Consider the following 27,386-nt stretch of genomic DNA (forward strand, 5'->3'; position numbering starts at 1 on the left):
ATGTTTTGTTTTAAACAAATCTGTGCCCTTGCAAATTGGGGCCAATTAAATAGTGCTTAATTCCACACTCAACTGGTGTGCTTGAAGCTGCTTTCAGTTTTTTCCTCCTTTCTCCCAAGCCCGTCTTAACAAAATCAGTTTTAAGAAGATAGCCAAAGAACCCGTGTTCGCGATTGACAAGTCGTCGGGGTTTATGGTTGTGTCCTCCTTTGAAGAGATAACGATATTATTTTGATTCGAGCACATTGTAATTCTTCAAAAGTAAGCACCTTTCGCTGCATTGTTATCTGTACCCGCGTTATTGCACATTGTACTTGTATAATTTGAGCACTTGTAAATGTTATTTATAGAACTTTAATCTCTCTTCTAATCCTCTTGGATAGAGAACAAGGCCCAGTTTCCTTCGAAATGCCACAAGTTGTGCGTGCTTTTGTGAAGAACGACGTTGACCATTTATTAGAACTTGAATGCCTTTGAAAGACTTATTTCTTTTAGTTGACCAGGTTGACGTGTTAAGAGAGCTTCACTTCACAGTGTGACACAAAGCTTTGTCCAGCGAGGAACCTCTTTAATTGTAGCTGAGATTTAAATCTACAGATGGACGGACTCCTTGTACCTGGATGTGCGTTTGTTGAAGTAGTGTTGAGGCGAATAATAAGAAATAAGGAGAGAAAAGAGAGCGAAAAGTCAAGCTCTTTCAAGCGTTCTCTTTTTTGACAAGTTGTCTTTAATTGGTGTCGAGATGGCGTTTTATTTACATTTCGGTCAGCTGGAAATGGCTCGTGGCAAGTTTCTATTCTAATGATAAAAAATTAACATGTTTTCCTTTTCTAAGTTTCAGACATTTTGGAGGAGACGTGTTTACATTCTTCAAGAGATGAACTTTTCATTGTTTCAGTAGTGTGTTGAATTAAGCCAGCGAGATGTTACAATTGGACAGTTGTGGTGTACTCAGCGTACTTGAGAAGAATTTATCTGTGTTTACTTTGCAAATAAACTGAAAATGCTACTTATCTCGGCAAATTACATAGCAATTAGTGCCCAGCGGGTCTCTCTAGAACGCCTGGTGTCTCTGTTTGTAAAGTGATTCATTAATAAGCAATTTTACAAAAGGCAAACTAATTAAAAAACGCTTCTGTCGGTGCTTTTTGTGATTCGATTCAGATACACTTCTTAAGGGTTTTGAAATCGCTTCAAAATGTGAAGGCGGTCTCAGAAGAAGACCACAATAGGTGAAGTGAATTGCTCTACACAATAGCAGTAGAAATAACAATGTATTGACAACCAAGTGGTGTTAAATAGCAACTAACACTTCACCGATATCATTTAAACAAATACACTACCATGTTTGAGCAATTTGTTCCCATACAATAAAAATGGTTTGAGTCGTCGCCAGTTCTTTATGTCAAACATCTCAACTAGAGAGAGCCAACAGTTTTTTCAAGTACCTCCCGCAGTTACCCTATCACTCAATCAGTTAAGCATGACTTCGTATTGCCCCGTCGATTTTCTTCTGTTGTGGAAGTAACAGTTCTGTGATGAGTAACTATTACTTGACTGAGTCTACTCTGCTTTTTACTAGAAAACTTCAGTCCACCTTCGGGGGCGTTCTGTCAAAATTTTGTTATTCCTTCATACAAAGCGCCATTCGGTAGGACCATGGGACATCACACGCTTCAGTAAGTCGCGGCCGCTTTTGATATCACCTTTAAGAATTTCCATATCTTCCTCTGTGTCGCGCCTTGACACTTATAAAAGAAACTAGTTTGACTGAAGAGAAGCTAATTGCTTCGTACAATGTTTAATGAAAAAATTAAGTGAAGGTCAACCTTTTATTTGCGAATTATTGCGATACGTAAAGATTACGGAAAAGAAGCAGTAGACATTTCGTCTAGGCAATTGTTGAAGGATTAGAACTTGTAAGCAGGGATAACAAGTTCTTTTTGTTTTGATCGCTTTTGTGGTGAGATGTAATTGTGATTTTCATGCTTCAATAAACGTCTAATTTGTTTTGTAAGTGCCGTTTGTCCGATTAATGTGGCTGATGACAAGAAAGGCACGTTCTGTGGAAAGGCTCATGGCTGTTGGCTATGTTGCACAATAAAAACCGTACATTTGGAGTACTCGCTATGGACACCAGCTCAATACAGACACCTCTTTATTAAAAGTAATTTACCAAGAATCAGTAAGATTTAAGATTTACTAGACTGAGGAAAGAGATTCTAATAAATTGTTTTTGACGTATTTTTTGTTCTAAATACCAGTCCGATTTTCTCCAAATTTCTTTTTTTTTCTCAGAAGGCCGCCATTCATGATCTTACTGAGTTATAGAAATAAAAGACGGAAAACATCCTTCTTGTTTGGAATTTAGGGATCTTGAATACATATGAGCCAGCCTGAAATGACATTTCTTTAAATCCAGAAACAAAGATCCATTGTCTAAAAATGTCATCTACCAGCGTGACCCTTTCATTATATATTAGATACCAAATTAGAGACGAAATTTATTTCTTCGCGACTCGCGATCGAATTACAACCTTCTCCGCCAACACAATCAGTTTCTAACTATGTGAAGGGATGCGTACCAAACGAAAAGTGCGTTAGCCGTGATTAGTAGAGTCTTTGGTTAGTGTGTTTTTGGGATGTTTTCTGGTGTTTTGTTAATTGTTGTTGAATACCTGCTACAATAACGTGCTACTAACAAAACTAAACATTTTTAAGGCGTTACCGGTTTGTGATTTGAGTGCAAAATTTCAATGACAAATTACTTTAGAAAACACTTCTCAAATTTTCGGCCTTATGCCGTGGTTCAAGGTTGATAGGACGAATTAAAGTCTCTGCAAATAAGGAAATCGTTGTAGAAAACGCAGTCATCAGTGTTTCCAAAAAAAAAAAGGCACTCCTTGGCATGCACTGGACACCACTCAATATCAAACAACGGTTCTCTGTTTTCATCTTGCATCGCCATTACTAATTTGAAAAATTACAAATATTACGAAGGGTCATAGTCTCTCACTGGTCGTTAAATAGTTCACATAATGATTGATTCACTCCTTTCTAGTACTGACTATTAAGAAGTCGTCTATGAATTGCGTGTGTTAAAGACGTTGGTCTTTTAGCTGTTTCGAGATAAGTCGATAACTTACTCTTTTACAGTTAGACCTCCGTTTCAATTCAGTTTCTCGTCAATTTTATTAAGTCTGCTGATTACTTCCATGTTGTTTCCGTGAGAACTTTGGAAAATGTATTATGTTGCTTCAGTGTCATGGCCGTATGCTTGTTAAAAAGAGGGTTGTAATTAATGGGTCTAGTTGTTGTTTTCCGGCTCCATCAATGAGAAAATCCTCAATACTGCAGCAAAAATTAATGTCGTATGTCAGGTAGGTCACACTTTAATTATCTTTAAGGCCTCTCAAAATTAAATTCAGGACTGGGTTGGTACATGTAGAATTGGCTGTTGTATTGGGAGACAAGTTGCGCTTTAGATCGGGTTTTGAGAATTTTGGAAATGAAAGGTAGGACTGCTTGTTTTATAAAGGAACCCTTGCTTGTAGCAAAGGATAACACTGAAAAAAATTCTACGTTTTTCGTTTTGCGATTTCAGGAATTGCTGTTGTTCTTAACGGGTACATTTTTGGAGCTAAAAATCGTCTTTTATCACCGATTCCTGCATCTCAGTTTAATAAAATTAACAGTCAGAACTCAAGCCTTTTGTCGATAACATTCTGTGAAAACCAGACCCGTATACGGGTGGCGTAAGAGTTCAATGAAGCTTTAGAGTCTTAGATCTCCTAATGAAAATTAGGCGTCAGATGTCAGATTTAAGGAAAACTCTTTGGTTATTTCCAGCCATCTTGGAACTAATATTTGCTCAACCGTTCATCATTTTGTTGCATGAGAACTTAATGAAGCAAATAGTTAACATGTGATGCCGGCTCAGCGGACTCGGCCTAGAAATCCTGGTGACAAAATTTTATTAGACATTTTTACTAAAATTTTCTAATAGATGCCATCGAAATGCTTAAAAAAAAACATAGTTTCGTGGCTTCTTGCCATTGAATCTGCATGCAGTTTTTCGACAGCCTCAAAGCAGTCGTTTTCTTGGATGAGACCCTTTCAAACGTCATTTGGCATCGTATCAAACAATGAAATTTGTTCCCTGTTGCCTTCACCTGAAGCAGCTGTTATTTTTCTTATCGGCTTCGAAAAAGTATACATTGTCAAATGTGGTCTTGAAATAGAAATTTCCATTGAAAGCACCTGTTTTCAAATATTTACGCGTTATATTTTATACGTTCCGCCAAAGACAAATTTTTGTCAATTCGGGCTTACTTGGCCCGACGCCGTTTATGTTTGAAAAGAAGCTTTGTTATTCATTTTTTATTTATTTTTATTGCAGTTTTTTTTTTCAATAAAACAGTTTTTATTAGTATGAATGTTAGACATCTCCAAGAAGGCTTTTACAATGAAGTATTCCGCTCTCTGCCGTCAAGAGGGAGCTGTCTTCTCAGAGCTAGTCACTGAACGGTGTTCGTGATTAATGATTGAACTCCTAAGCGAAAAGTCTCCGCTTTATTATAGGTTTGCTTCGTCGCAAAATGTCGTTTTGCAAAGTGCAACTGCGATTTCCTACCATCTTTTAAAAAAGCGACTAGTTATTAGGCAACTGGAGAGGAAGAGATAGCGGTGAGATTTTGTGACGATTTTGTTAATTTTAGTATTATTTCTTTGTCAGCCCCTCTCTGTTCTGTTCCCATAATTATATAGGATTAAATTTCCTCCAGATTTTTAGGAATTTCCACAGCTTAACAACAAAGAATCTAAAATGATGTATCAGTTTATAGGTTATTAATTAAAGATTTTGGAACGCCACAAATCTGGATAACGTACGACATGCTTTATGCCTCGTGCGTATACCTTCTTTCACACTTTATTTGTAGGTTTAGCTTCTCTATTTACCTTGGAAATGCATTTCAAGAAGGTGCCTTTTTTCCATTGTTTCGTGTACCTGTTGCATTGTTCAACAGTGTGAAGAATGAATCACTTGTGTTATTGTCTAACAGGGTTTCTCAAACGAACGCGTGCACCCTCGACTATCTTTCCCGTTTACTCACATTTTTTTTATAAGTCGAAAGCTTTAATTATCAAGTTAAACGTGGTAAACTTGGAATTTAGTTTTCGTTACTGAGAAACAAAGTTTTGTTTGGCGGCTTAGTGGTACCACACACCTGTTTGAGTGGTAACAAGTTATTTTCTCTTTCGTTTTGGGGGATTGAAGCAGATCCTCGAGAGTTGCTCTCTTCATAAGGCAGGTTTTCTTGCACTGAATTACTGTAGTATGATCTCAGCTCTAGCCATAAATAACAATATGTAGTTAATCGAAGCGGCGACTAAACCTGAGTGATAAATATTGACAAATCGTAAACGTGTATAATATCTCGTATCAGAATTGAAAACAAAATAGTGGAGGATCATTAATTGATAGCGAAAACAGCTGTTGTTGAGGGTGGCAGAGGACAAAATAACTCTGTCTTAGCGTTGTGAATCCTCGTGTCCTCAGTGTAATCTGCCTCTATTAACGATAAATTTCAACGATCAACGTAAAATTTGCGTATAAATCAGTTTAAATTCAATTATCAAAGAACAATAAATTCACGCAACGAACAGGTGCCAATATGTTAACACGGCAGAAATGTCCTCTTTGATTTTACACATCAGCGATTAGCCTTGTCTTGGAAGAGAGGTTGGCGTCAGATCTTACAGATCTAAGAATCTGTTTGTTTTGTGTAATGCTGGTTGGGTGAAACATTCCACCCGTTTTCAAAGCATGTTAGCTGTAATCAAACCACCAGTAACACGTGCTTGAAGAACACTATTACCCATTACTGTATGTTCACTAAACAGTAGCAGGAATCAGGAATCCTTGGGCTTGGTAATAACCCTCTGTTAGGGAACACATTCAATAAGGCGTTTTCCACCAGCTTCCGAGGTGTGAAAAAGGAAGGATGAGGGGCTTAAAGAAGTAGCTATCTCGTGGTATGATTCTATAACTAAGTCAATTTGTCCTTGCTCTCGTCTTTCCACGTTTTGTTCTTTCTCCTTGCCAAGACGAAATAACCTAAATACTACAAAATCTAACTCTCGTAAGTGGTATTTTCGGTTAATGACTACACTCTGATTTTTTTAACTTAACTTCCACTGCATTTAACAAAGCATGGTATTTAAAGCATCAGAAAAGGTCTCAACTGACCCGATGTTTTCTCTTTGGTAGTCACCTGTGTGGTGAAGAAGAGAACTAAGACGAATTTGTTTGCCTACTGTTGGCGAAAGAGAGACAGGTGAACTTATTAACAAAGAAAGGCAGAACGTTGTAACTTTATTAGGTGTCAGAGAATGATTCCTGTTCAGAATTGCCATGCTATATTTCAGAATCGACGAATTACAGAAGGTGTTCCCTGTTATGCTGTAGCGTTATTTACCAGAAATGAGAAAGAAATAAAGACTTGGGTTGTTATCTGTGGCTTTGCTATAAAAGTTCCTTTGTTCTTTTAAGGAATTTCTTTGTCTTTCCCTAGCAAGAACTTCTGATTACGTTTTTGAACGTTGTGTACACCGAGACGTTTTTTTTTTCCCTACTGTGATTTCCGCTTTTCTGGCTGAACATTTCTTGGCTTTCTTCGGTGGGAATTAAAGGTAATCAAAGCTTTTATTGACCTCCACGGATTGGAGCCACTGCTCTTAAACTGCTTCCTCGTGAATGGCACTTTGCCGGACGTGTTGTACTTCACTGAAAGTAGCATTTTGCTAAAATGGAATCAACTTTCCTCGTTACAAATTGGTGAAAGAAGTAGATTTTCGGTTAAATAACTACACTCCGATTTTTTTAACTTAACTTCCACTGCATTTAACAAAGCATTGTATTTAAAGCATCTGAAAATGTCTCAACTGAGCCGATGCTTTCTCTTTGATAGCCACCTGTATCAGTATCCGTTATCATTTACTCAGTCTTTTCCGACAGCTGTGGCTTAAAGTTTCTGTTGTTAAAGCTTCTAAATAAGATTGTTATACGCTGTAGATCTAGGAGGAGAAATTGGTATAAAATGTTGTGGTTCGTAAAGCAATGGCTCGATCGAAAAATAATGCGAATTTACCAGCTCCTCAAAAAACCACATGGCATAATTTTAATACACACGATGCTTACAGCTGACCACTGACGTTCCATGCAAAATTCCTGCCCCGCGCGAGTCGGCGAAAAATTAATAAACATACCAGTTAGGTACGGCGGGATCCTGCTGTGAGACTACGTTAAATAACAAGAGTGATGCATGGAATACATGATTGTACGTTCAAAATATTGATACAAAAGAGCATGCATGGGCATTTATTGAGGCCAGTCGGTGAATGCCTGAGATTTCCGTTTATAATGTATGTTTCTTTTGACAAGAAGACCTACACTATTTTGCATTTTACCTGTCTAAATTGCAAGTCAACTCCATGTGCTTCCGGAAAAATTCGTTCCCACAACGTACCGTTCACCTCGCTTTTACATTAGCTAGCTGTAAAGTTAGATGATGTCTGTCTGTCCCAACTTGCGATGAAGCCAGCAACAGCGTTCTTAATAGAAAGGATTGACAATTACACAGAAGTTTAACTTTCCATCTCAAGGAATACTGATAAACGCTTGACGAGAAAAGCTTTTTGGTGGTTTTCTCCCAAGGCAAAATGGCATCATTACTACAATCCCATCAGCGCCCCATGGCCTAAGAAGATTCGTGTAAGTTCGTTTAAGGTCCATTTCTACCTGTGAGGCAACCTGTTATTGTCAGAGGTTGTTAGTGAATCTTAGGGGTTAATTATTCTTTTACCATTTTTCTGTCTTATTACGTTCAATTTATGTGATTTCGCTTTGACTTTTGTCTATCTATGCGGAAATTTCATAGAGCATTCAAATTAAAGCTACAAAGCAATACTTTCTTGTGGTGTTTGTGTGTAAAGACGCACCTGCGACCAGCCAGTTGTTGAAAACAGAGGTGAACACAGTAGGCCATTGAACCCTACAAAGATCAGAGTTGCTGCACAGTATAGTATGCGACAAAACTCAGTCAGTGCTGGGATTAAAAAGAAGTGCCGCTTCAGTGTGATTTCAATTTCAATCAGAAAGATAGCATGGAAAAATTAAACACCAGTGAATCTTTAAATGTTACATTTGTCATTAATCTTCATGGTAGCTTTAATTGTTTACGCTTGGGAGGGGCCATCGATGAAGATTTCACACACTTCATTATTTCTTCTGAGCAGATGAAGTAGCTTTTCTCGTGCATTAAACCCTTTGCCTTCCTCTAAGATAACCAACTTGTAACAAATCTGTAGGATTTCATTTGGAACAAATTGAAAACAAACGGCACGAAGTCTTTCATCATCTTAAAGCCATTGTTAATCCCCTTTCAGGTAACCAGCTCGTTCTCCATTCAGTTTGTGTAAAGTGTCAACATAGAACCACACGTATCCAGCGGAGTTTAGTCTCGTCGATTAATATAATAAACACAGACACAGTGTTTTTCACTTCTGTGGCTACGTAAATTGCCACGTGGTGATTTAGCATGGCGGAAAAATGTTCGATCCATCCTAAACCAGAGTAGACTGAGAGGGACTTTAAGGCTTTGTTCCTTTCTTTCCAAAGTTGACCACCAGCTCCATAACAACTGGCTTAGTGCAGGTTATTTTCTGCTTATCTGTGGTGGGTAATATCTAGCTTTTATTGGAAAATCGGATCCTTTTTATGCAGCGTAGACGGTTTTCTTGATCATCAGTATTCTTATAGTACCGTTAATCACGTCTTCTTGACTAGCCCATCGATTATGACTTAAGGCGGCATTGTGAGCTATAGAATGTTATCCATTGAAGTGCGATGTACCTGCTTTTAGTTGATTGCCATTTTTTACTTTCGCCTAACATTTTTGAAAGACCGATGATATCTCTATTTCGATCGATCGTCTCTCTAACGGCGCTTGTAAATTCCACTCTCACAGCCAACTATGAGAGCCATGTGATTTTTTCTAAATTTGCCGTATCATAGAAATGAAATTTCTTGTGCTGTTGCTTGTTTTCAAGTATTTCCGAGTGCAAGGTTTTTGAAAATTTGTCAGGTTTGCATTTTGGTCCTGTTATGGGATTATGTGAAAAGAAATTTCTTCTAAGATAGTTTGTTTCAACTATTCCGGAAAATGTGAGCAAATTGTTCATCGCAGAGCCCTTTGGTCTTAGGGTAAAAAAATGATGCTGTTATTTACGATTAAAAATTCTGTGGAGATTGTCTGGCGTCCATTTTCCGATGTTATGAGCCACTCTTACTCTCGATTAGAACCTGTTTGAGGGGATCAGGATGAAAGTAAACCAGTAAAACCTTATCTGACGGAGGTAAAGCCTTCTGTTATAGTTTATTGGAGACAACTATTTTGTCGCTGGTGACTTGATGTGGCGTTCTTGATCCGAGATGTAGCTTGGAATTTCCTACTGAACGTTTATAATTCCATTTGTTCGCCAATGCGATGTTATCGGCTGCTTATCAACTTAAGGCCTTTATAAACAGATTTAGTCGACAGAATTAGAAAATCTATCCTTTTAAAAGGGGCCGGCGCCGCGCCAGCGGCTACCTCAGACGCAGGCCTGATAAACACATTGGCCTGGTCATAAAGAGTGAGATTAGATAATAATTTGCATACCACTTAAGATTTTAAAGATCTAATTAATTGCTGTCACAGTCATGAGTGGTTTTGTTATTGCGTGTTGAATGGGCAAGGACAGGTCGATAGAAAATGTTGTCACTGAATCTAGCTTCGACTGTCGCTCTGTTGTGTGAAGGCATAGAGCTTTCTTTTGATTAGCCAGTACTATAATGGTTGCGCTCTGTTTGTATGCTTTTTGTTAAGTAACTGATCTGTTTGTTGGCCTTTGGCCACTGTTCATGTTTGGCTTCTACGGTTATCTTATTACACGGAATGCCCGCAGGGCATGACGTGTCTAGGTTTCGGTCGGGTATCTTTTTCTTCATCGGTGTCATAAATGTGCACATTAATTTATGCATTAAACTCTGTCCTCCCCTAGTAAGGATATATTGTTCTGATTGTCTTCAACAGAAGCGGCCCAATCAAAATCTATTTTTCAGGCACATATCACGAGAGAGGGGACCCACTCATCACTTCTGTGTGACGTCAAATCATCATTTGATTTATTCATTAAAACTAGATTAAATTCTTCTCTCTCCCAGAAGGGATCTATTGTTTTGATTGTCTTGAACAAAAGCGGCCCAATCAAACTCCATTATCTGCGCGTATATCACGAGGGAGGGGACCCACTCATCTCTACTTGTGTGACGTCAAAGCAAATCATCATTTGGAAAAGTTGTTTTCGTTCAATGGCGGCCACATGTCTGAATTTAAGACTCCGGATCTGCCGTTTTCAGAGAGAAAACCAACCTTTTTCAAGCAGTAAATCGAAATAATAACTTCTAGGTAGTACTCGACAGTTGAAACGGCGGAAATTGGGAGAGTTCCCAGCAAAGAAAATCCGCTTTAAAAAACAGATCGAAGGATTAGAGCTAGAGGAGGCCAGACCAGTTCAGCGGGGTCATGACGTTATTGCATAGTTATTTCTGGTATGATTTCTAGTAACACAACGATAAGTATCACGCAATATATCTGAATAAAACCATTCAGACAATTATTTCAATGGCCAAGGGAGGATATTTTTTAAATATCTGCGAAACATACAATGGGGAATAATTGGGGCTACATTAAGCATTTCGTGTAATGCCATTAGAGGGGCATCTTGTTTGTTAGATGTATCAGTGTTCGTTCCCCGCTTTTGTGTCGCCTTATGTCACCTTTTGCAAAAAGGTTAAAGGCACAGTTATCTTACTGAAAAACACCGAGTTGCTTATTACCTGAAGAATAAAGAAGCTTATATATCTATTGACACTTTTATTCGCATTTCAGGCGTTCAGACGTGCCTCTTTCTTTTAAAGATGTGGTTTAAATCCAAAAGGATGACCACTCAGATGAAAACTAATGAACAGTAGTACTGTTTATATGTGAGAGAGATTAAAATGAAAGCTGTGGAACAATGCTGGCATGTGTTACTGTTTGCTTTTAGACATTTCAGGGTTGTTCTCTGTAAACTTTAAACTCCTGTGTGTGTTCCGAAGATAAGCCGGTGGGCTGATGCGATAAGCCAAAAGGATCTAATCCTCTCCTGTAACGGTAATGGTATTAAAGCCATTTATATAGCAGAGCTTATATAAATATCGTTCAAATGCGCTTTACAGTTTAACAGAAATTGGTTATGAAAGCTGAGATCGGACAACGGCTTGTGAAAGGCGCAGCTGACAGCCTCTGATATGATAGTCCAATGATGTCCTCATCCCACTCACCCAGCCCATGAATTAATGTGAATGTTCAAACCACAACACGGGGACTTGCAAGTTCAAGTCTTAAATGCCCTCCTTGTTTAGCGTGAAGAGGCCAATGGCTTAACTTCATCACTCAGTGACGATTAAATTACATTTTAATTTTAGGAGAGAAATTAAACCTTTCGACCCACGACATTTGATTCTGTCGTAAACGTCAGGATCAAAAATGACAATCAGACGTCGGCTCAAACTGATTCAAACGTACTACTTAACGAGATGGTTCGTTTAATTTACGAAAGGTTGTAAATATAGAGTTAAACTGAAAACGTGTACAAACGGATTTTTATAAATTGGTTCCAACGAGAATTTTTAAGTACATTTTTTGACTGAAAATGTATTCAAATAGGAGTTAACGGACAAAAAGATAACGGCTGGTCGGTCAAAGAGATCCATCTGAAGGAGTAAAGAACGTAAACAAGGTTAATCCCTCTTAAAAGCATGCACTAGTCGATGGAACAATTAGACCACTTAATTTCTTCAGTCTCGGTTAAAATCGTTTGCACCTTTGTCTGAACCAGCCGTACACAGGGGCTGTGTAACCTATCCAAACAAAAACTGCCTTGAACAAACCGAAATTGTTGCCCGACTCATCCTTTGTCTGCGCTCTCACAGTTATGTGCATCCTCTCCGGCCTGTCTACTTTAAACTAACGGAAGCGGTCTATTTCACGCCTACAGCCATCTCTGTAATGTTTGTTGAGACTATTTTTGACCCTTGATTTGCTAAGCGTTTTGTGTACGTTCACTTTGTAGAGTGACAGCTGCAGTGACAACAGAGAATGTCAGTTCTTTCCAAAATTTTTCAGTTCGGAATTAATCTTATTTTAGGGTGCGTCCAATTGATCCTATACCGAAACTGAATAGGAGGAATACATACAATGAAGACAAGAAATCCCTCATAAGAAGGTTTTGGAGTTACTGGCTGGAGTACAAAATCATGTGTTAGCGAAAGCTTGCAGAACTGGCTTCCCAAATTTACTTAAAAAGAAAAATCTAACAGTCATCCCGCTTATTTATATTCCGGAATACGGTCAATCGAACGATCAGTACTCGAGGCTAGTTTCTACGGATTCGTTCATAAGGAGGTAACTCTAAACGGTAACATATTAGGAAACCGGCTTGCAAGCGGCATTCTTTTACGAGAAGAACACTTGGTTGTTACTAATGTCAGCTGTGCTTTCAAGCGATGTATCTTTTTCTCTCAGCTGTAATCTTTTTTTCTTTCGAAGCTGATTAGAGTGATATGTCACAACGTTTTATGTTGCAAAAATGTCCTCCACAGCTGCATGCTTTGTGGCAATTTCCGTTTCTTTCTTTTCAGGCGGTATTCAACCGATAAATACAACAGCAAGCCATCTTACACGCCACTTCAAAATGACAAAAACAATATCCTTAATTTAACTAAATCTGCAGTTAAACCTAAGAGAAAAAAGAAACACTACCGAGTATATGGCTGAAGCAACATGGACCGTTATATTAGAACACCGACGTACCAAATGGGCGCATTCGCATTCCTTGATTCCCCAACGTTTACCTTGCTAAGTAACATGTCACTGTTTTACTGAATTTGGCCCTGCCCCGAAAACTGCGATCTCATAAAGTAATCGGGGATATTTAACGAGCAAATTTAAGCACAAGACTAACAGTGTTTTTTTTTTTCTGTTTAGCATAGTTTGATCTGTTTGGAAGCATTCCCCCCAAAAAACTCTATTATTTCATATCTAAGAAACACTTATTTGTCTCGTGTTTGAATTGATTAAGCCGCTTAATAGATTCAAACAAATCAACGACTGCACCAAGTGAACGGCGTTCATACTTGGTCGAAAGGATCCGGTGGGTGTTTCTTCAACATTACCTGTTATCCGAAGTTATTGCTTTTTTGGTTCTACATTGGAATTTCAGCATACAATAGGCAATTGCAGCTGCCTGAAACTATCAAAGCACGCTGCAGCCCAGTATGTGATTATTAATATTTTACAATGCTCGAAACTTTAATTCGTTGTAGACAATTAAAACAGGTGTTTATTGCTGCGTTAATTCTGTCACCGGTAAGCCAGTTAGAAGCAATGAAAACTGACACTGACCGTTCAGTTTTTGCTCAAACTCAAAGAAACTGAGGTCGTGTTATGCAGCAGTGTATGCAGTTCTTACTTTCGATGAATTACAGATAAAATAGTAGAAATGACCACACCTTGTTCAATGAATGGTTACTTAGGAAACCTAAAAATATCTGCACCCCTGCAGTTGGGAAACGTTAAATTTGAGCTAAAAATATCACTCAGCTGAGAAGCCACGTATGTGTTGTTTCCCTTTCCATGTCTCTTTTTTTTCCTTGTCTGCAGACATACGTAAAGAGCAACGAAATTCGTGTTGTAAACGAACTGAAGTATTTTTAGTCATTTAGAACGACAACAGCGTTAGGATAAGCCTGACCTCGCTTTAATGAAGAGGAAGACACCGTTTTGATTTCCGCAATACTTTCAATTAAGGCGGGGGTACACCTGAATTTGAGTGAAATTTGAAGAGGTTTTAAGAATGGATAGAAGAAAGAAAATGATTTTTGGAACACTAACAGACAGTCGATAACCACGCAAGAGCACCCTAGGTTGCTAGTGGACTAACTTGGTATCCGTCTATTAATTATTAACCACAAATTCTAATTTTAAAACTTCACTAAATCTTCAATATTTCTTATTTCTCTTAATTTTACTACTCTTTTGAGAAAAACTATCTCCTCCCAAATATACCTTAAAATCACCCAAAAATTTACAAAACACCCCAAAACATTGATTTGTGTAATGAGCATAGGGTTTTTGTATTGCTTGAAACGCGAACAAGATATTTCCGTTGAACCGATTAAAAGCGGCGTGAAAACGGCTTTCAGGTGTACCCCCGCCTTAACAGACAATTGTTGGGTAATGGTATTTACAATACCGGTATAAAAGTATGTTTGTAGAATGTTTTCATTTCAGCGAATATTACATTTCAAGTGCCTCTGTTGTTGTCCCGGTTGTGGTTGTTGATGTTGATGTTTTTCCCCGATTTCGCGCACTGTTCAAGCGAACCACAATGTACAGATTTGCCTCGTTAATTACATGCCTGCCCACTGTTCTAACAAGGCAAGTTGGACAAAAATATATAAGATACTGTGATATTCTTATGCTTTTAACTTCTGACGTATGAATTCGCACACTATCCTGTGACGTTAACGAGAAAGTCGTAAATCAGTTGGAAGCAATGGCTCTTTCCGAGTGTTATAGCTTTCCTTATCTTCAATGTACAACTACTACAGCGTTAAAAGAACGGATGAAGACGAGAAGGTGATTAATTTTAATGGGAATGCGTTCTGTGAGAATTCAGCTCTGGAATAGTTTGGCGGCCACATAAGGTAAATTAAACGAACTGGCTTAGTCACCTGGCTTAGTCAAGTAGCTCAAGTGTAGGTAACATCGTGTTTGTTTAAGGTCTCTAATAAAGGTTTGGTAATCGTCTGCCTCACGACCTGCCGATGCTAATTAATAATAATGGTTGAATTTACATTAGAAATGGTTAAGTCGTTTGGACGAGCTTGAGCTTGGGAAAGAAAGTCATCCATCTGTTAATTTTTCTCCCGCAGATGAACTATTCGTCGAGAAAAACTATCGTTAGTTATATGTAGTTTATCACATATTCTCCGACTCTGATTGGTTTAAATTGATTACGTAACGTGATAGTGTTCATCCTCGGAGAGACACTATCAGCGCATTGTGTCCCTCCGGTGAAAATGCCCTGATGGATAGTACTCGTCTGCGATAAAACCTCCCATTTCATATTCCAATTCATAAACACTGATTGTTTCGTTGTATTTTTATGGTGTATGTTGTTCATTCGTCTTTTTCATTTCAACCGTTGCCCTTAAAGGTCAAATTGGTGAGCTGCAAATTCTAATTGTTCGGGAGAAAATATCAATGGTGAACAATAAAAACAGTAGAGGGTTTCTGTCTCGGAACTGTCGGTCTGATAATTGTCCCTTGAAAATTTGATTTTCTTAAAACCAGCTTATAATTTTTTTGTTTTAAAACATCAAATCTCCGTGGGGCAGCTATCAGCCGATAGTTCCTTGACAGAAACACTATTGTTTAAATAGTTATTACTCTTGGGAGACGAAGTGAAATGTATAATTCGTCTGGACGGATATTTCGTCATTTGCCCGAATGAATTATCAGACTAAAAATGTACCGATAGTTCCTCCCGGGTTTTTTCGCATTGCTTGTCCCAAATATATTCTAGACGCGTTAACAACCCGGCAAATCACTACCACTGTCTCTAGTGTAAATTAACCCAAAAGTGTAGCTTTAAGCCACGTGCTGTTTACATGTCATGTATCCTCGACTTTTTGGAATCAGTTTAGACTCTGGTGGCGAGAAAGCTTTCAAGAAAAAATAACTTTATCCGAGAGCGTGATCTTCTATGGCTGGTATAGAAAATCAAAAACCTGGCTTGTCCTCAACTACTCTCTCATTATTGCTAAATACAACATTTTCACCACAAGTGTATGCAGTGGCAACTTAAACTTTGAAGGTTTTCTTTTACGTCTGAAGAACAAACTAACTATTCTGCGAAAGAAAAATAACAACTTAAAGAAATTTATGGAAACGTGGTCCCCTGTGCTATAAGACTACCAGGAAATGTGTACTTTTGTCCGTATTCACGCTTTTTTAATTGTGTTTTGTTCGTCGTTAGAATCTAATAAGTGTTATGAGCATTGTGCAAACTCCAGTTTTTGTATTGTTAATAGTAAACTGATTGTATGTAGCTTTTTTCTTCTCGTAACTTCCTATTTTTCTTTGTGCATTTACTGTAAGTAGTACAATTTAAGTTTAGTTATTGTAAGTTATGCTACGGTATTGTAAGTAATGTGTGGTATTGTTTAATTAGTAAGAAATGTTAGTACTGTAAGTTATGTTTTGTTTGGAATAAACTTGCATTAAAAAAAGTGTAGCTTAACAAAATGTAGCTCTTTCTTTAGGAGAATATGATGTACACAAATAAGTCAGTGACGCCATTTCTGCGCGCGTGCCATTCACATTATACTTAAAAAGGAATTTGAAGTTGCGCTCGGTTTCTTTGAAAACTGAATTCAGCCACCGTTTTAAGACGATTGTAAGAAAAAATTATGTGTAAAGTTGAAACCATTCACCGCGCGCATTATATTCTTTTATAACATAGTGCGCGTGCTTCTCTATCTAATTCCTATTGGCTTGATCATGGTACATTTCTCAACATACGCACGGCCGTGCGTCCATAAAATGACGTCTGCAACTTGCAGACAAACTCGGGTTTCCGTCGCTTAGTTTGGTTTGTGCAAACTAATTCAAAGAAGCAAATTTTCAATGACACGTTTCGGCGTGTTTTTGAACAGCTGATTTTGTAATCAATTACAAATAAAACCTGTTTTCCGCGTACCACTTTTTGATACTTTGTTGTCGCTATGTTATGAATTGGTTCATGCTTTTAGCTGTGCGTATATCGAGTTATGGATGCACTTGGGAAGTTTGGAGAGCACTCAAGAAGCTATACTCTTACGCTTCTCTCGTGCTCTTCAAACTTCCCGCGTGAATCCATAACTCGATATACGCACGCTAAGCATGAACCAATTCTTAACTACATTGTAGACCTATGAATTAGTTTGTTTTCTTCCAATTGAAGCGAATTTCATGGCATATGTAGGGCTATACTGAAAAGTAGATGAAGAAGCTTCAAGTTGCTTTGACCTGTTAAGAAGTTTGAGAAGACAGTGGTCTCACGCGGCACTTCTTTCACGACCTCGTCACCTATCAGCGATACAAAACCGTTTGTGCATGTGTTAAGTCCATTGCAGATCACGATCTTTTACAATCAACCCTTGGATTTTCTCGGCGTTAATCAATTTGAAATACAAAAAAACTAAACAAAACGGTTGTCGCCACTTCCTTAAATTCCCCATTATCCCTTCAAAGTAACATTCACGTCATGTGTAACATACTTTAGAACTACACATCACACAACAATATTGCACTCCAGACCCTTTATTCCAGCATAAAGATTTGCTATCTTTCTGTTTGACAAATAACCCCTAAAACGGACATTGCGGAACTCACGTGACGCTTTGACTTATTATGCGTCACATGGTAGCCACGTGTCTATTTGAAAGTTACAAGAACATGAAGGAACTACTGCTACCGTTCTACAGTTTGTTTCCCCAGACTAAATGTGAGTATGGGCCATCTCGTAAAAGAGCCAGCCCTTAAGAATCGGGATAAGCCATCGTATGGAAGACCCAGTCCTTAAGAAGCGCCACTCGTGCATAAACACCATAATAATTGGGCTCTGCGCAGCTGTAGCCCCAGCTGGTGTCCCCCAGAAGGTACCACTTCCCATTGTCTTCGCAGACCAATGGCCCCCCTGAATCCCCCTGACAAGCATCCCTGCCTCCCTCAGGAAACCCGGCGCATAACATCTCAGGGGTGATCTTGTGTGATTCGTATGACCCATTCTTGGTGCATTCCTGGTTTGATACCAGTGGAACCTTGGCTTGTTGGAGTTCGTCTGGTGAAGGTCCCCCCGGTTTCAGTGTTCCCCAGCCGGTTATCCAACAGTTAGATTCGGGAGGAAAGATGACATTGTCGTCAGGGAGACACACCAGGTCCACTCCTTTCTGTATTATTGCAGGGCGGTCCAAACGAATGAGGGCGATATCGAAGTTGTAACTTGTCAGGCTGTTGTATTCATGGTGGAAATAAATCTTTTTGATCCCAAAATCTTGCTCAGTGCCAATTAGAAGCGAGGTATTTCTATTATGTGCACCCATTCTATGGAGAGATCAGATATAGATCCAATGTAGTTTGGAGTAATTATGTTTTGAAGTCAGTTACCACCTTTATTTTTCCTCATGGCCGGCCCAGATGTTATGGAACCGTTTTCATATTAAATGCAGTGACGTGTTGAAAACTAAGTTCAAACTTTGATTTCCTTTTTAAACATCAGTGGAAGCTCTGGCCTACAGCTTGTTCTTCGAAACTTAACTAAATACGATCACCAGAACCTTAGAGACGGCGACAAAACAGAAATCAGAGCGATTGATTGATTGATTGATTGATTGATTGATTGATTGATTGATTGATTGATTGATTGATTGATTGATTGACAACTGTGTATTTAATTAAATGCCATGCCATTACCTGACCATGTGAGTGCTATATTCTTCTTCTCTGATGTCCACTACGCAGTGGGCGGCAGTCAATACCCACTCATTAGTTACCAGCGATCCTCCGCAAAACTGGCTCCACCCCCCGTTACTTTTCTGGTACATTAACATGGCTTGCCAGGGCCAAGAGTTGGGTATGGCTGCAGTACCGCCCACGATGCGTGTGTGCGGTTTGTGTCCACAAGATAGTATGGCTATAGGAATAAACCAGAGTCGCTGTGTCACGGATTGTTTGTTAAAAACGAATCTTGGTAAATCCAGGGTTTACCACGCATTCGTATCTTAAAAATTGGGTTTGCTAGCCTACCACCCAGGCGTTCTGCTCGCACTTGGTTGGAAATTTTATGACTTTACGACGGCTTTACGCAGACTTTCCGCCGGTCCACAAGGGGAGGAGAGCTAGGTATTAGCCGTCGGGATCATCAGGTCTTGCCTTAATGTACAAAAACCCTGGTCAATAGTTACAAGTCTTATAAGGTTACTGACTACCTTCGGCCAGATACAAAGAAGCTTCTGGAACATGAAGAGAGAAATTCCCCGGTCATCGAGGTTGAGACAATTTTTATAGGGCAGAACTTGAAACTGCTGTTTATTACAAAAGAAATATGGCTATTACTCACTTGGCGGGGTTGGGACAGGTGTTGGTTTTGGAGGTTGTGGCTGCGCTGAGCTTGGTTGGAATGCACAGCTGCTCATCTGGAACACCAGTACATCGTCTATTGCTATGTCGCCCATATAACCCGTGCCAGCAACTCCTTCAAACACGACCTGTTTGTTAAGTTATAATGCATTACGTACTTCCCGAGTCGTTTAGATACCGCTTATCCCTTTAACCCTTCAGTCAAACCTGTGCTCGTGTAACTCTTATGGCCATTCACTTTCAAACCGGAAGTATTATGCGGTAATATGCTTTAACTATGCTAAAAAGAGTGAAAACGTTCGGAAGTTAACAGCTTTAAAATGGAGTTTAGGCAGTGTTAATCAAACGGTAAGCTCGTGACAGATAAGAATCTCCACTTCGCAATCTAGTTGCTCAAATCCCACTTTAAAGATCATATTCTCGTCTCTGTCATGGATTCTGAACGCTTGGTTGTTGCCATCGTAACTCCTCTCCTTACCATCGTCCTCAGAAGCGCTCAACATTACTACTCGCTGTTTCTTTCGTTTTATCCGCAGAAGGAGACGGCATCAAAGTGGCTATTGCTATCGTTACACTGAACAAAGTTGGCTTTCGAAAGACCAAAGCGAATTTGTCTGCTGCGAGGTTTCAGAAAGGACGTTACGACAAAAAGCACATGCACAGATCTGACAAACATTGGGAGATTACATATTAAAAAACTAGACAAGACGTCAACTAAATAAAACCGGTTTAGAAATACGCGCGATAAACCATATCAACTTAGGGCGCTTTTCTGCGGGATACTATTGATAGAAGCAAATACAGCGGGTAATGGGAGATATTTCGCCGATAGCAGAGAGCAATTTGGTGGGGGCAGCTAACGAAAGGGTGGGAACACCCCATCTTTAGCGGTTAGACACCCCCAAGGACTCAATGGTCATTTGACGTTAATTAGACTCCAGGCCTAGGCAGCACCTTATTTGTCAAAAAACCGAAACGCGCGTTGTGAGCGAACGCTATATTCCATCACCTTGATGTTGGAGTGTTGAGGTACGTTTAAAGCAACAGACGCAAAATGCCAGCCATCTCCTTGCTCCCCTTGTAGACGCCACAGAAGAGTTCTCGCTCCGCTTTGGGACTGACAGTAAACTGCAAGTTTCCGGATGTTGAGGCCTTTCATGTGGTAGTAGAAACTGAGACAGTTTCCATCAGTGCTGGAGATCTGGGGACTAATCAGGCGAGCTGCCTCACGGTTTAAACGCGGGGACGACGTTTCGATGTACATGTACGATCCTGAAGGAAGGACAAACACAGAGCTATTAGGCAAGGAGAAACTATCGAAGAACGCCCAAATATAGGTTCTATTTTACCCTCCTCAGAAGACCGTTGGATAGGGAAATGGGTGTTGTGCTTCTTTATCAATTTTTGCCAAATTGTAAAAATAAAAATTACTTTGTTGTTTTTGATTGTTTCCTTAATTTGTTTTATTTCTTGGTTTGGTTTTTGCTTGTTTTCTCATTTTGGCTTGATGTTGTTTTATTTTTGTTGTTTTTGATGTTGTTGTTGTTTTTGTCATAATAATCTTAATCTTCTATTCTTCTTTTGAGAAGTCATGGCGTTTTGTGACAGCCTCATAATCAATCTGAATGATGAGATTTTCTTTGATGTGGACTACGCCTGCACTGCATCCCAGATTTTTGCAAGCTCAAGATCATAGCCGTGTATCAGCCTCCTACTTAGAAATAAAACGCCTACAGGTTCCTTTGGTGTTTTTTTTTAAGATGGTGCAAGCTTTCTAGAATAACAATGCATAATTTTTACACATAATCGATACTTTCAAGATGCACCACGAGCACAGCCTGTCTCTTAACCAACAGTGTAAACTGGTACATGACCTGTCCCAGTCGAATGATCTTCTGCAGGTCCTGTATTCCAACTGTAAGTTGGTCCTGTATTGTTGGTCCACTCGAACTCAGCATTGGCATCATGTGTATACCCACACAGACCTCCCTCAAAGTCACAAGTGCCAGAGGCTGGAGACAAAAGAAAACAAACCAAAGAGTTGTCAAGGCACTAAGCATGAAGTGTATATGAAAAATATTGGCCGGTTTCTTTTCGTTGTCAATCAGATGTGGAACGAATCGACGAAGTCGTGGTTAACATGAAACAAAACAAAAAACAAAAAAAAAGGAAGACGGACAGTTTTAGTACAGCTTGTTCAATGGTTATTATAATAAGATTTTAGAAAAATCTCTTCCTTTGTTTTTTTTTCTGTTGTTGTTGTTGTCATATATTTACGACATTTCAATTTTTTTTTTGTTTTGTTGTTATGTCTCAACACCGGTTTCCCGATCGCGACTCAGTTTAAATCAGGTCCATGTCCTCGCCTGAAAACTCTCATTTAGAAAATTTAGTCATATGTTCATTGAACGTCAGGAGTCTTTCAAACGCAACGAAAAGACGAGAAACCTCAAATTGGCTTAGAACATAAAAATTATTCAGTTTATATTTTACAGGAAGTTCACAGTTCAAAGGTATCATTAGAGGTTTGGTTAGTAGAATGGGGCTACAAAGGCATCTTCAGTAGCCTGTCAAGCTCCAGAGCTGGGTTTTGTATTTTATAAAATAACAATTTTGCTTTTGACATGCAAAAATATTACTCCGATCCTAAAAAAATGGATTATAGTTGATATCAATTACTTTACCCAATTTGTATGCATCAAATAACGACGACCCTGATTTCTTCTAAAACGTTTAGAATGCGAATACTTAGTATTAGGAGGCAATTTTAGCCTAGCACAAAATATAGGAAAAAGACAAAAGAGGAGGAAACCATACCACTCACTTTAAATCTCTGGAAGAAATTGAAAATTTCAAAGAAAGTATGGACTTAACAGATATTTGGCGAGATCAGTCTTCATCCTGACACGCAACGTTTCATGTGGAGAAGAAGAAATCCAGAAATTCATTGCCAACTTAACTTTTTTTTCTAATAAGTTCAAAGTTTAGCCAACGATTACTCATAGCTGACATCCTGCCGGGCTTCAGAACCGCTTAGAATCTCTGAATTGAGATCCTTCAAAAACTGGACAGGTAAACTGATTCTTAAGCAAAATGTACCATGGACTTTTTAGAAAGTAAAAGGCCTTGGAGTCTGGTTCTTAACTTGCAAGGCAGAAGGACAAAAAGAAACTATCAAGAAAAATAATGTTAAGAATACTAAATTGTTAGCAGCTTAGAAGATTAAGCTTGTTAGGAAAAATAATTGTTCTCAAAAGTTTAGGTGCCGACTCTCAACTTGTTTGTATTGTCACCTCTGCCAAACTTCTATATATATCAACTACTATATAATTTCCTTTGTGATAACAAGGGCGATAAAATCTTATGAAAATGATAGGCTAAAGGTATTGGACATTCAAGCTTTCAATTATGCTGTAAAGGCCAAATGCGCGGTACAGAAATACATCGATGATAACAACCACGGTGAATGGAAGTTTTTTTATTATTATTATTTTATAGCACAACATGACGGCAAACCACGTACTTTTGAAACATCTTGTGGGTGAAATCTCGACCTGCCAATCAAATTGTACTATTCAATTTATAGCCGTCACGTGAGAGGGACTTCAATACATTTATGCATAGATTTCTCTTCCTTTCAGTTCCCGTAATCAAATTATCAACGTATAAATGCTGGAGCAACATTCATTCTCAGTGAAAAAATTTGTGGATTTCTTCATTCTGAGCTGGGCCTCTTTTAAATACAGCAACCTTACAAGTTCGAAACAAGGAACCTCGCCTCCGAAATAGTGGACGTATCAATTCAGAAAGTGCATGTTAAAGAGTAAATGATTTGGCAGGTGCACAAATGAAATCAAAGAAGTGAAAGGTAAGAAAGAACGAAAAGTACTTTTTATTTGACCTCGGGCATTTACTGATTTATATGAGTAAAACCGTATAATAGTTTCTGAGTGAAGTATTAAAGTAAATAATGTAACAGCTGCGAAAAATAAATTAAAAGATGTGGCAGGTAGAAAGAAAAGAAAGTACGTTTTGTTTTGCCTTGTGTATATTAACTGATTTATACGAGTAAGCCGGATTTACATGAATAAACAATTTATTTAAAGTAAATGATTTCGCAGCTGCACAAAAGATATTAAAGATGTGGCAGGTAGAAAGAAGAGAAAGTAATCTTTGTTTGATTTTATGTATATTTACTGATATATAGGGGTATGTTAGATGACAGGTTGGCCATTTTCTGGGTCCTCTTTCAGTGAATTGTCATTTAAATGCGACAATATTTACAAGGAGCTGAAATTCGGGGCAGTGTTTGGAAAGTAAGAATCTCGCCTCTGCGATGGTAGATAAGTTGACGTGCCAGTTGGTGTAATATTTAAGTAAACGATTCAACAGAGGCGCAAAAGAAATTAAAAGATGTGACAATTAGAAAGAACATAAAACAGCTTTTTGTTGGACATCGTGCATTTACTAATTTATATGAGTAAGCCCTACTACAGTGTATGCAGGATGAAGTATTAATTGTAAATGGTTAATAATTTAGCAGCTGCAAAGATGTGACAGGTACAAAGAACAGAAAGTAACCTTTGTTTGACTTTATCTATATTTACTGATTTATAGGGGTGTGTGAGGGGACAGGTAGAGCAGTTCGTAATACCTTTAATAGAGACAGATTTCGGAAAATAGGCCCCGCGATCGTGAGAATAGTGGCAGGAATTCGCTTGCCAACTGGAATGGCATAAAGTAAACGATTCAACAAATGCACAAAAGAAATTAAAATATCAAAATATATGACAAGTAGAAAGAACAGAAGTACTTTTTGTTTGACTGCATGCGTTTACTGATTTTTATGGGTGTGCTAGAGGACAGGTAGGGAATTTTGAGGGATAATTCATTCTGAGGTGGATCCCTTATGGCGAAATGTCTTTTCAATGCCACAATTCACAAGTCACTGAAACTCCAGACAGTTTTTGGAAATTAGGAATCTCGCCGCCACGATGATTCATAATTGGGATAAAAGATTCACCAGAGGCACAAAACAAATAGAAAGAACTTTTTTTTTTTTCAATGCGCGAGAGGGCGGAATTCTGTAAATCATTCAATCTTATTGGTTCCGGCAGCAGGCGGACGTTTTAAATCTTGCCCACGAATCGGGACGGATTTGTTGCGTGATTGTGCAAGACCAAGGCCCTTTTTCCTAGCGGAAAAAATAAAAATGTTATTCACCGGCTTAGGTCAGTCCGTATTGGGAAAACCTGTGCTCAAGGGGTTAAGTACGGCCCGAGGTTGCGTACCCAAGACCTCGGGCACAGTTTTTCCCAATACGGACTGACCTAAGCCGGTGAATAACGTAAATTTAATTTTCGTTTGACTAGGTCACGGCACCAGTAAACCCGATTTATTTAAGTAACCCACACTGCAGTATATAAGTGACATTTCGCATAATAGATGCACTTAGATACATGCCCAACAAACCATGGCAAACCTTTCAACTCGAGGACACAAATACATGTCATTAAAAAACTCAGTAAAATTGAAAACTCTATATCAATGCAAACCGAAAAAAATTTGTCCAGCTTTGTTGCAAATGGCTATTCTTACTAGTGCAGTTCTTCTTTTAATGGCTTTTACTGTTCAAACAGTGCACTTGGCTGCAGATAAACAGGAAGAAAATGGGCCCCCTCGTGTCTTTGATAAAAGTGGTAAAACCTGGTAATGGCTTGTTAATTATTTGACTATTCGTCCTTGAAAAATTCACTTGATATCTGTCCCTTGTTGGTCTACAAACTCTTGGGTGTATGAGCAGCGGGTCCTTCATTTTGACCAAGTCCAAGAAAATCCCCCGGCACAGCCAGTGTGATCTTACTTAAGGATCCCGGATGAATTTTGGTCTAGTCTGACAAAACACTTGTACAAAACGAAAATAAAACGTACCTGCATCAGCAGCGAAAATGGCAGCTTGGCTAAAAACAAGTAAACCAAGAAAGCAGATGAAAGCCATGATTTCTCCAGGAAGGAGCACCAAAGATAGATGACTGATCACGTTTTGTATAAACTCTTGTACTTTCACCTGCAGGACGAGAATGACAGTTGATCGACGACTTTGCATTTGGCGATGAAAAAACTGAATGCACGAGTCCACCTGATTAAATTCTTGGGGAGTAAGAAAAATGAAAATTCACTCCTTTTGACTCCTTTTTGAACCATTCAGAGAAACTTTGTTTGCACACAAGCGTACATTGTAGACTCATTGTGGTAAACATGAATTTGATCCCTTAAAGGGAAAAAAATGTTTCCATTCCTGTATGAAATTAAAGTAAACTTCAAGAAATTTGACAAAAATTGAAACGACTTGGCTAAGTTGGAAAGCTTAGAGTAAGGCGTTATTTGCACTTTTAAGTGATCCCTTTGGAGGCCTTAAAAGTCTCTCGGGGGAAGTTTTTGGACACACCGATTCGATTGGAAGCTTTTAAGAGAATATTTGTCTTGATTCCAAAAATCGAATTTTTCCAAGGGGTACGGCCAGAGTTTTTGGTCAAAAAATGACCAAGTTTTGAACTCGACATTTTTCACTTGTTTATTTCCCTAGGGATCTCGGCGTGTCGTAAAAATCCTTTGGGAATCATTTTTAGTGCAAATAACGCCCTGACAAAGAATTTTCTGTTTAAATCTTACCCTGACTTCATCTTTTGTGGGATATTTCTGTCCCTGATCCCTTTGGAGGTCTAAAAAGTGTCTCAGGGGAAGTTTTTGGACACACCGATTCGATTGGAAGCTTTTAAGAGAATATTTGCCTTGATTCCAAAAATCGACTTTTTTCCAAGGGGTAGGTCCAGGGTTTTTGGTCAAAAATGACCCAATTTTGAAGTCAGCATTTTCACTTGTTTATTTCCCTAGGGATCTCGGCGTGTCGTAAAACTCCCTTGGGAATCATTTTTATGTGCAAATAACGCCCCGACAAAAACTTTTCTGTTTAACTCTCACACTGACTTCATCTTTTGTGGGTTATTTCTTTGTGTCTGAGGGGACGTTTTCGGACACACTGATTCAACTGGAAGCTTTTAAAAGAGTATTTGTCTGGCGTCCAAACATCTGATGTTAACATGGCAACTATGAAGTAAGGACGTTAATAAAACGCGTTTTGGAACATCTCCCCTGAAGATCTATCTCCATGAGTGGGGGTCAAAAATTTTCATTTCCCACTTTGTTTGATTTTTACAAAGAAGTGTAAGTTCTTAATTCCTAGTAACTGGAAAATAAATAGATATATGAAGCTTTTCTGGTATGGAGCCCCTCGCGAATCGGTCCTCAATTTAAGAGGCCAGGAGGTCTTCCTAGTAACTGGAAAATAAATAGATATATGAAGCTTTTCTGGTATGGAGCCCCTCGCGAATCGGTCCTCAATTTAAGAGGCCAGGAGGTCTTAAAAGCGATGAAAAACCATTTCGTGTTCGGATTATGTAATTATCTTCAGGGAATTTTAAAACTGAGATTAACTTTCACCGTTGCCGTTGAATTTGTTCTTACTCGTGAATAGGAATGGTAACAATCCCTCTCGTCCCCCAGGCGCTTAGAGGCAACTTTGAATTTTGTCGGTTAGTCCCACAACTCCACACGCACCGCGCAAGACCGAAGAGGGCCGTTTTGGAGGAGGAAAGATCATTAGGTGACATACGTCAGGCTACAGGATTTCATCCACGGTCTCAAAGGCTAGAGTTACTTAACTTGCCAAAAGTGGCTTCAGCCGAGAAACGTTAAGCAGTTAAAGCAAAGGCAATTTTAACACTTCAAATCCATTGAAAGTTTTTATTAAAGAAGCAATACCTTCATATGCCAACAGATATAGGTCTGATAACACATGCAACACTTTAGCAAAAGAATAACAAATTGGAAAACAATGATTAAAACCCGTAGATCGTATATACAGGAAAAACGAGTCTTTTCAAGCTCAAGGAAGTAGACATAAATATATCTCGGCTTCACCCATATATTAGAAAATCAAATGAATAATTGGTTCAAACTGAATCTACCTTTTGTCTTCCGAGAAAAATAAATAAT

At 38.7% G+C, this 27,386-nt stretch overlaps 1 protein-coding gene and 1 long non-coding RNA gene across 3 annotated transcripts in view; one reads left to right on the forward strand and one right to left on the reverse strand.

The window, feature by feature from the left end:
* The window catches only part of LOC146465702 (uncharacterized), a 90,818-nt gene extending 79,741 nt beyond the window's left edge, over positions 1-11,077 (forward strand). Inside the window, exon 5 of the long non-coding RNA XR_014868212.1 lies at positions 10,995-11,077. This is a non-coding gene — a long non-coding RNA (uncharacterized LOC146465702). The remainder of the gene's footprint in view (positions 1-10,994) is intronic.
* Positions 11,078-17,113: 6,036 nt separating this feature from the next.
* Positions 17,114-26,973, reverse strand: LOC146465709 (chymotrypsin-like elastase family member 2A). Of its 2 annotated transcripts, XM_085128219.1 has the most exons (7): positions 26,856-26,973; positions 25,263-25,398; positions 21,206-21,343; positions 20,341-20,603; positions 19,312-19,459; positions 18,666-18,885; positions 17,114-18,296 (listed from the first exon to the last, which is right to left on the reverse strand). In XM_085128219.1, exons 2-7 carry the CDS (start codon positions 25,327-25,329, stop codon positions 17,732-17,734), a joined length of 1,401 nt encoding a protein of 466 aa, XP_084984345.1. In that variant the 5' UTR covers positions 25,330-25,398; positions 26,856-26,973; the 3' UTR covers positions 17,114-17,731. The 2 variants fall into 2 exon arrangements, with proteins under 2 accessions (XP_084984345.1, XP_084984344.1); XM_085128218.1 differs by lacking the exon at positions 26,856-26,973 and having other exon boundaries at positions 17,115-18,296; positions 25,263-25,735.
* Positions 26,974-27,386: the final 413 nt, after the last annotated feature.

The sequence above is a fragment of the Pavona decussata genome, unplaced genomic scaffold (genome assembly GCF_977016875.1).
Source record: "Pavona decussata unplaced genomic scaffold, jaPavDecu1.1 SCAFFOLD_155, whole genome shotgun sequence".
NCBI lineage: Eukaryota > Metazoa > Cnidaria > Anthozoa > Scleractinia > Agariciidae > Pavona > Pavona decussata.

Excerpts from the sequence above, each read along its gene's own strand:
- LOC146465709 (XM_085128218.1), bottom strand. The coding sequence starts at position 25,437 with ATGCAAAGTCGTCGATCAACTGTCATTCTCGTCCTGCAGGTGAAAGTA. Across the intron at positions 21,344-25,262 it reads CATTTTCGCTGCTGATGCAG|CCTCTGGCACTTGTGACTTT; the intron begins GTACGTTTTATT and ends TTTTGTCTCCAG. Across the intron at positions 20,604-21,205 it reads AGATCATTCGACTGGGACAG|GATCGTACATGTACATCGAA; the intron begins GTCATGTACCAG and ends TCCTTCCTTCAG.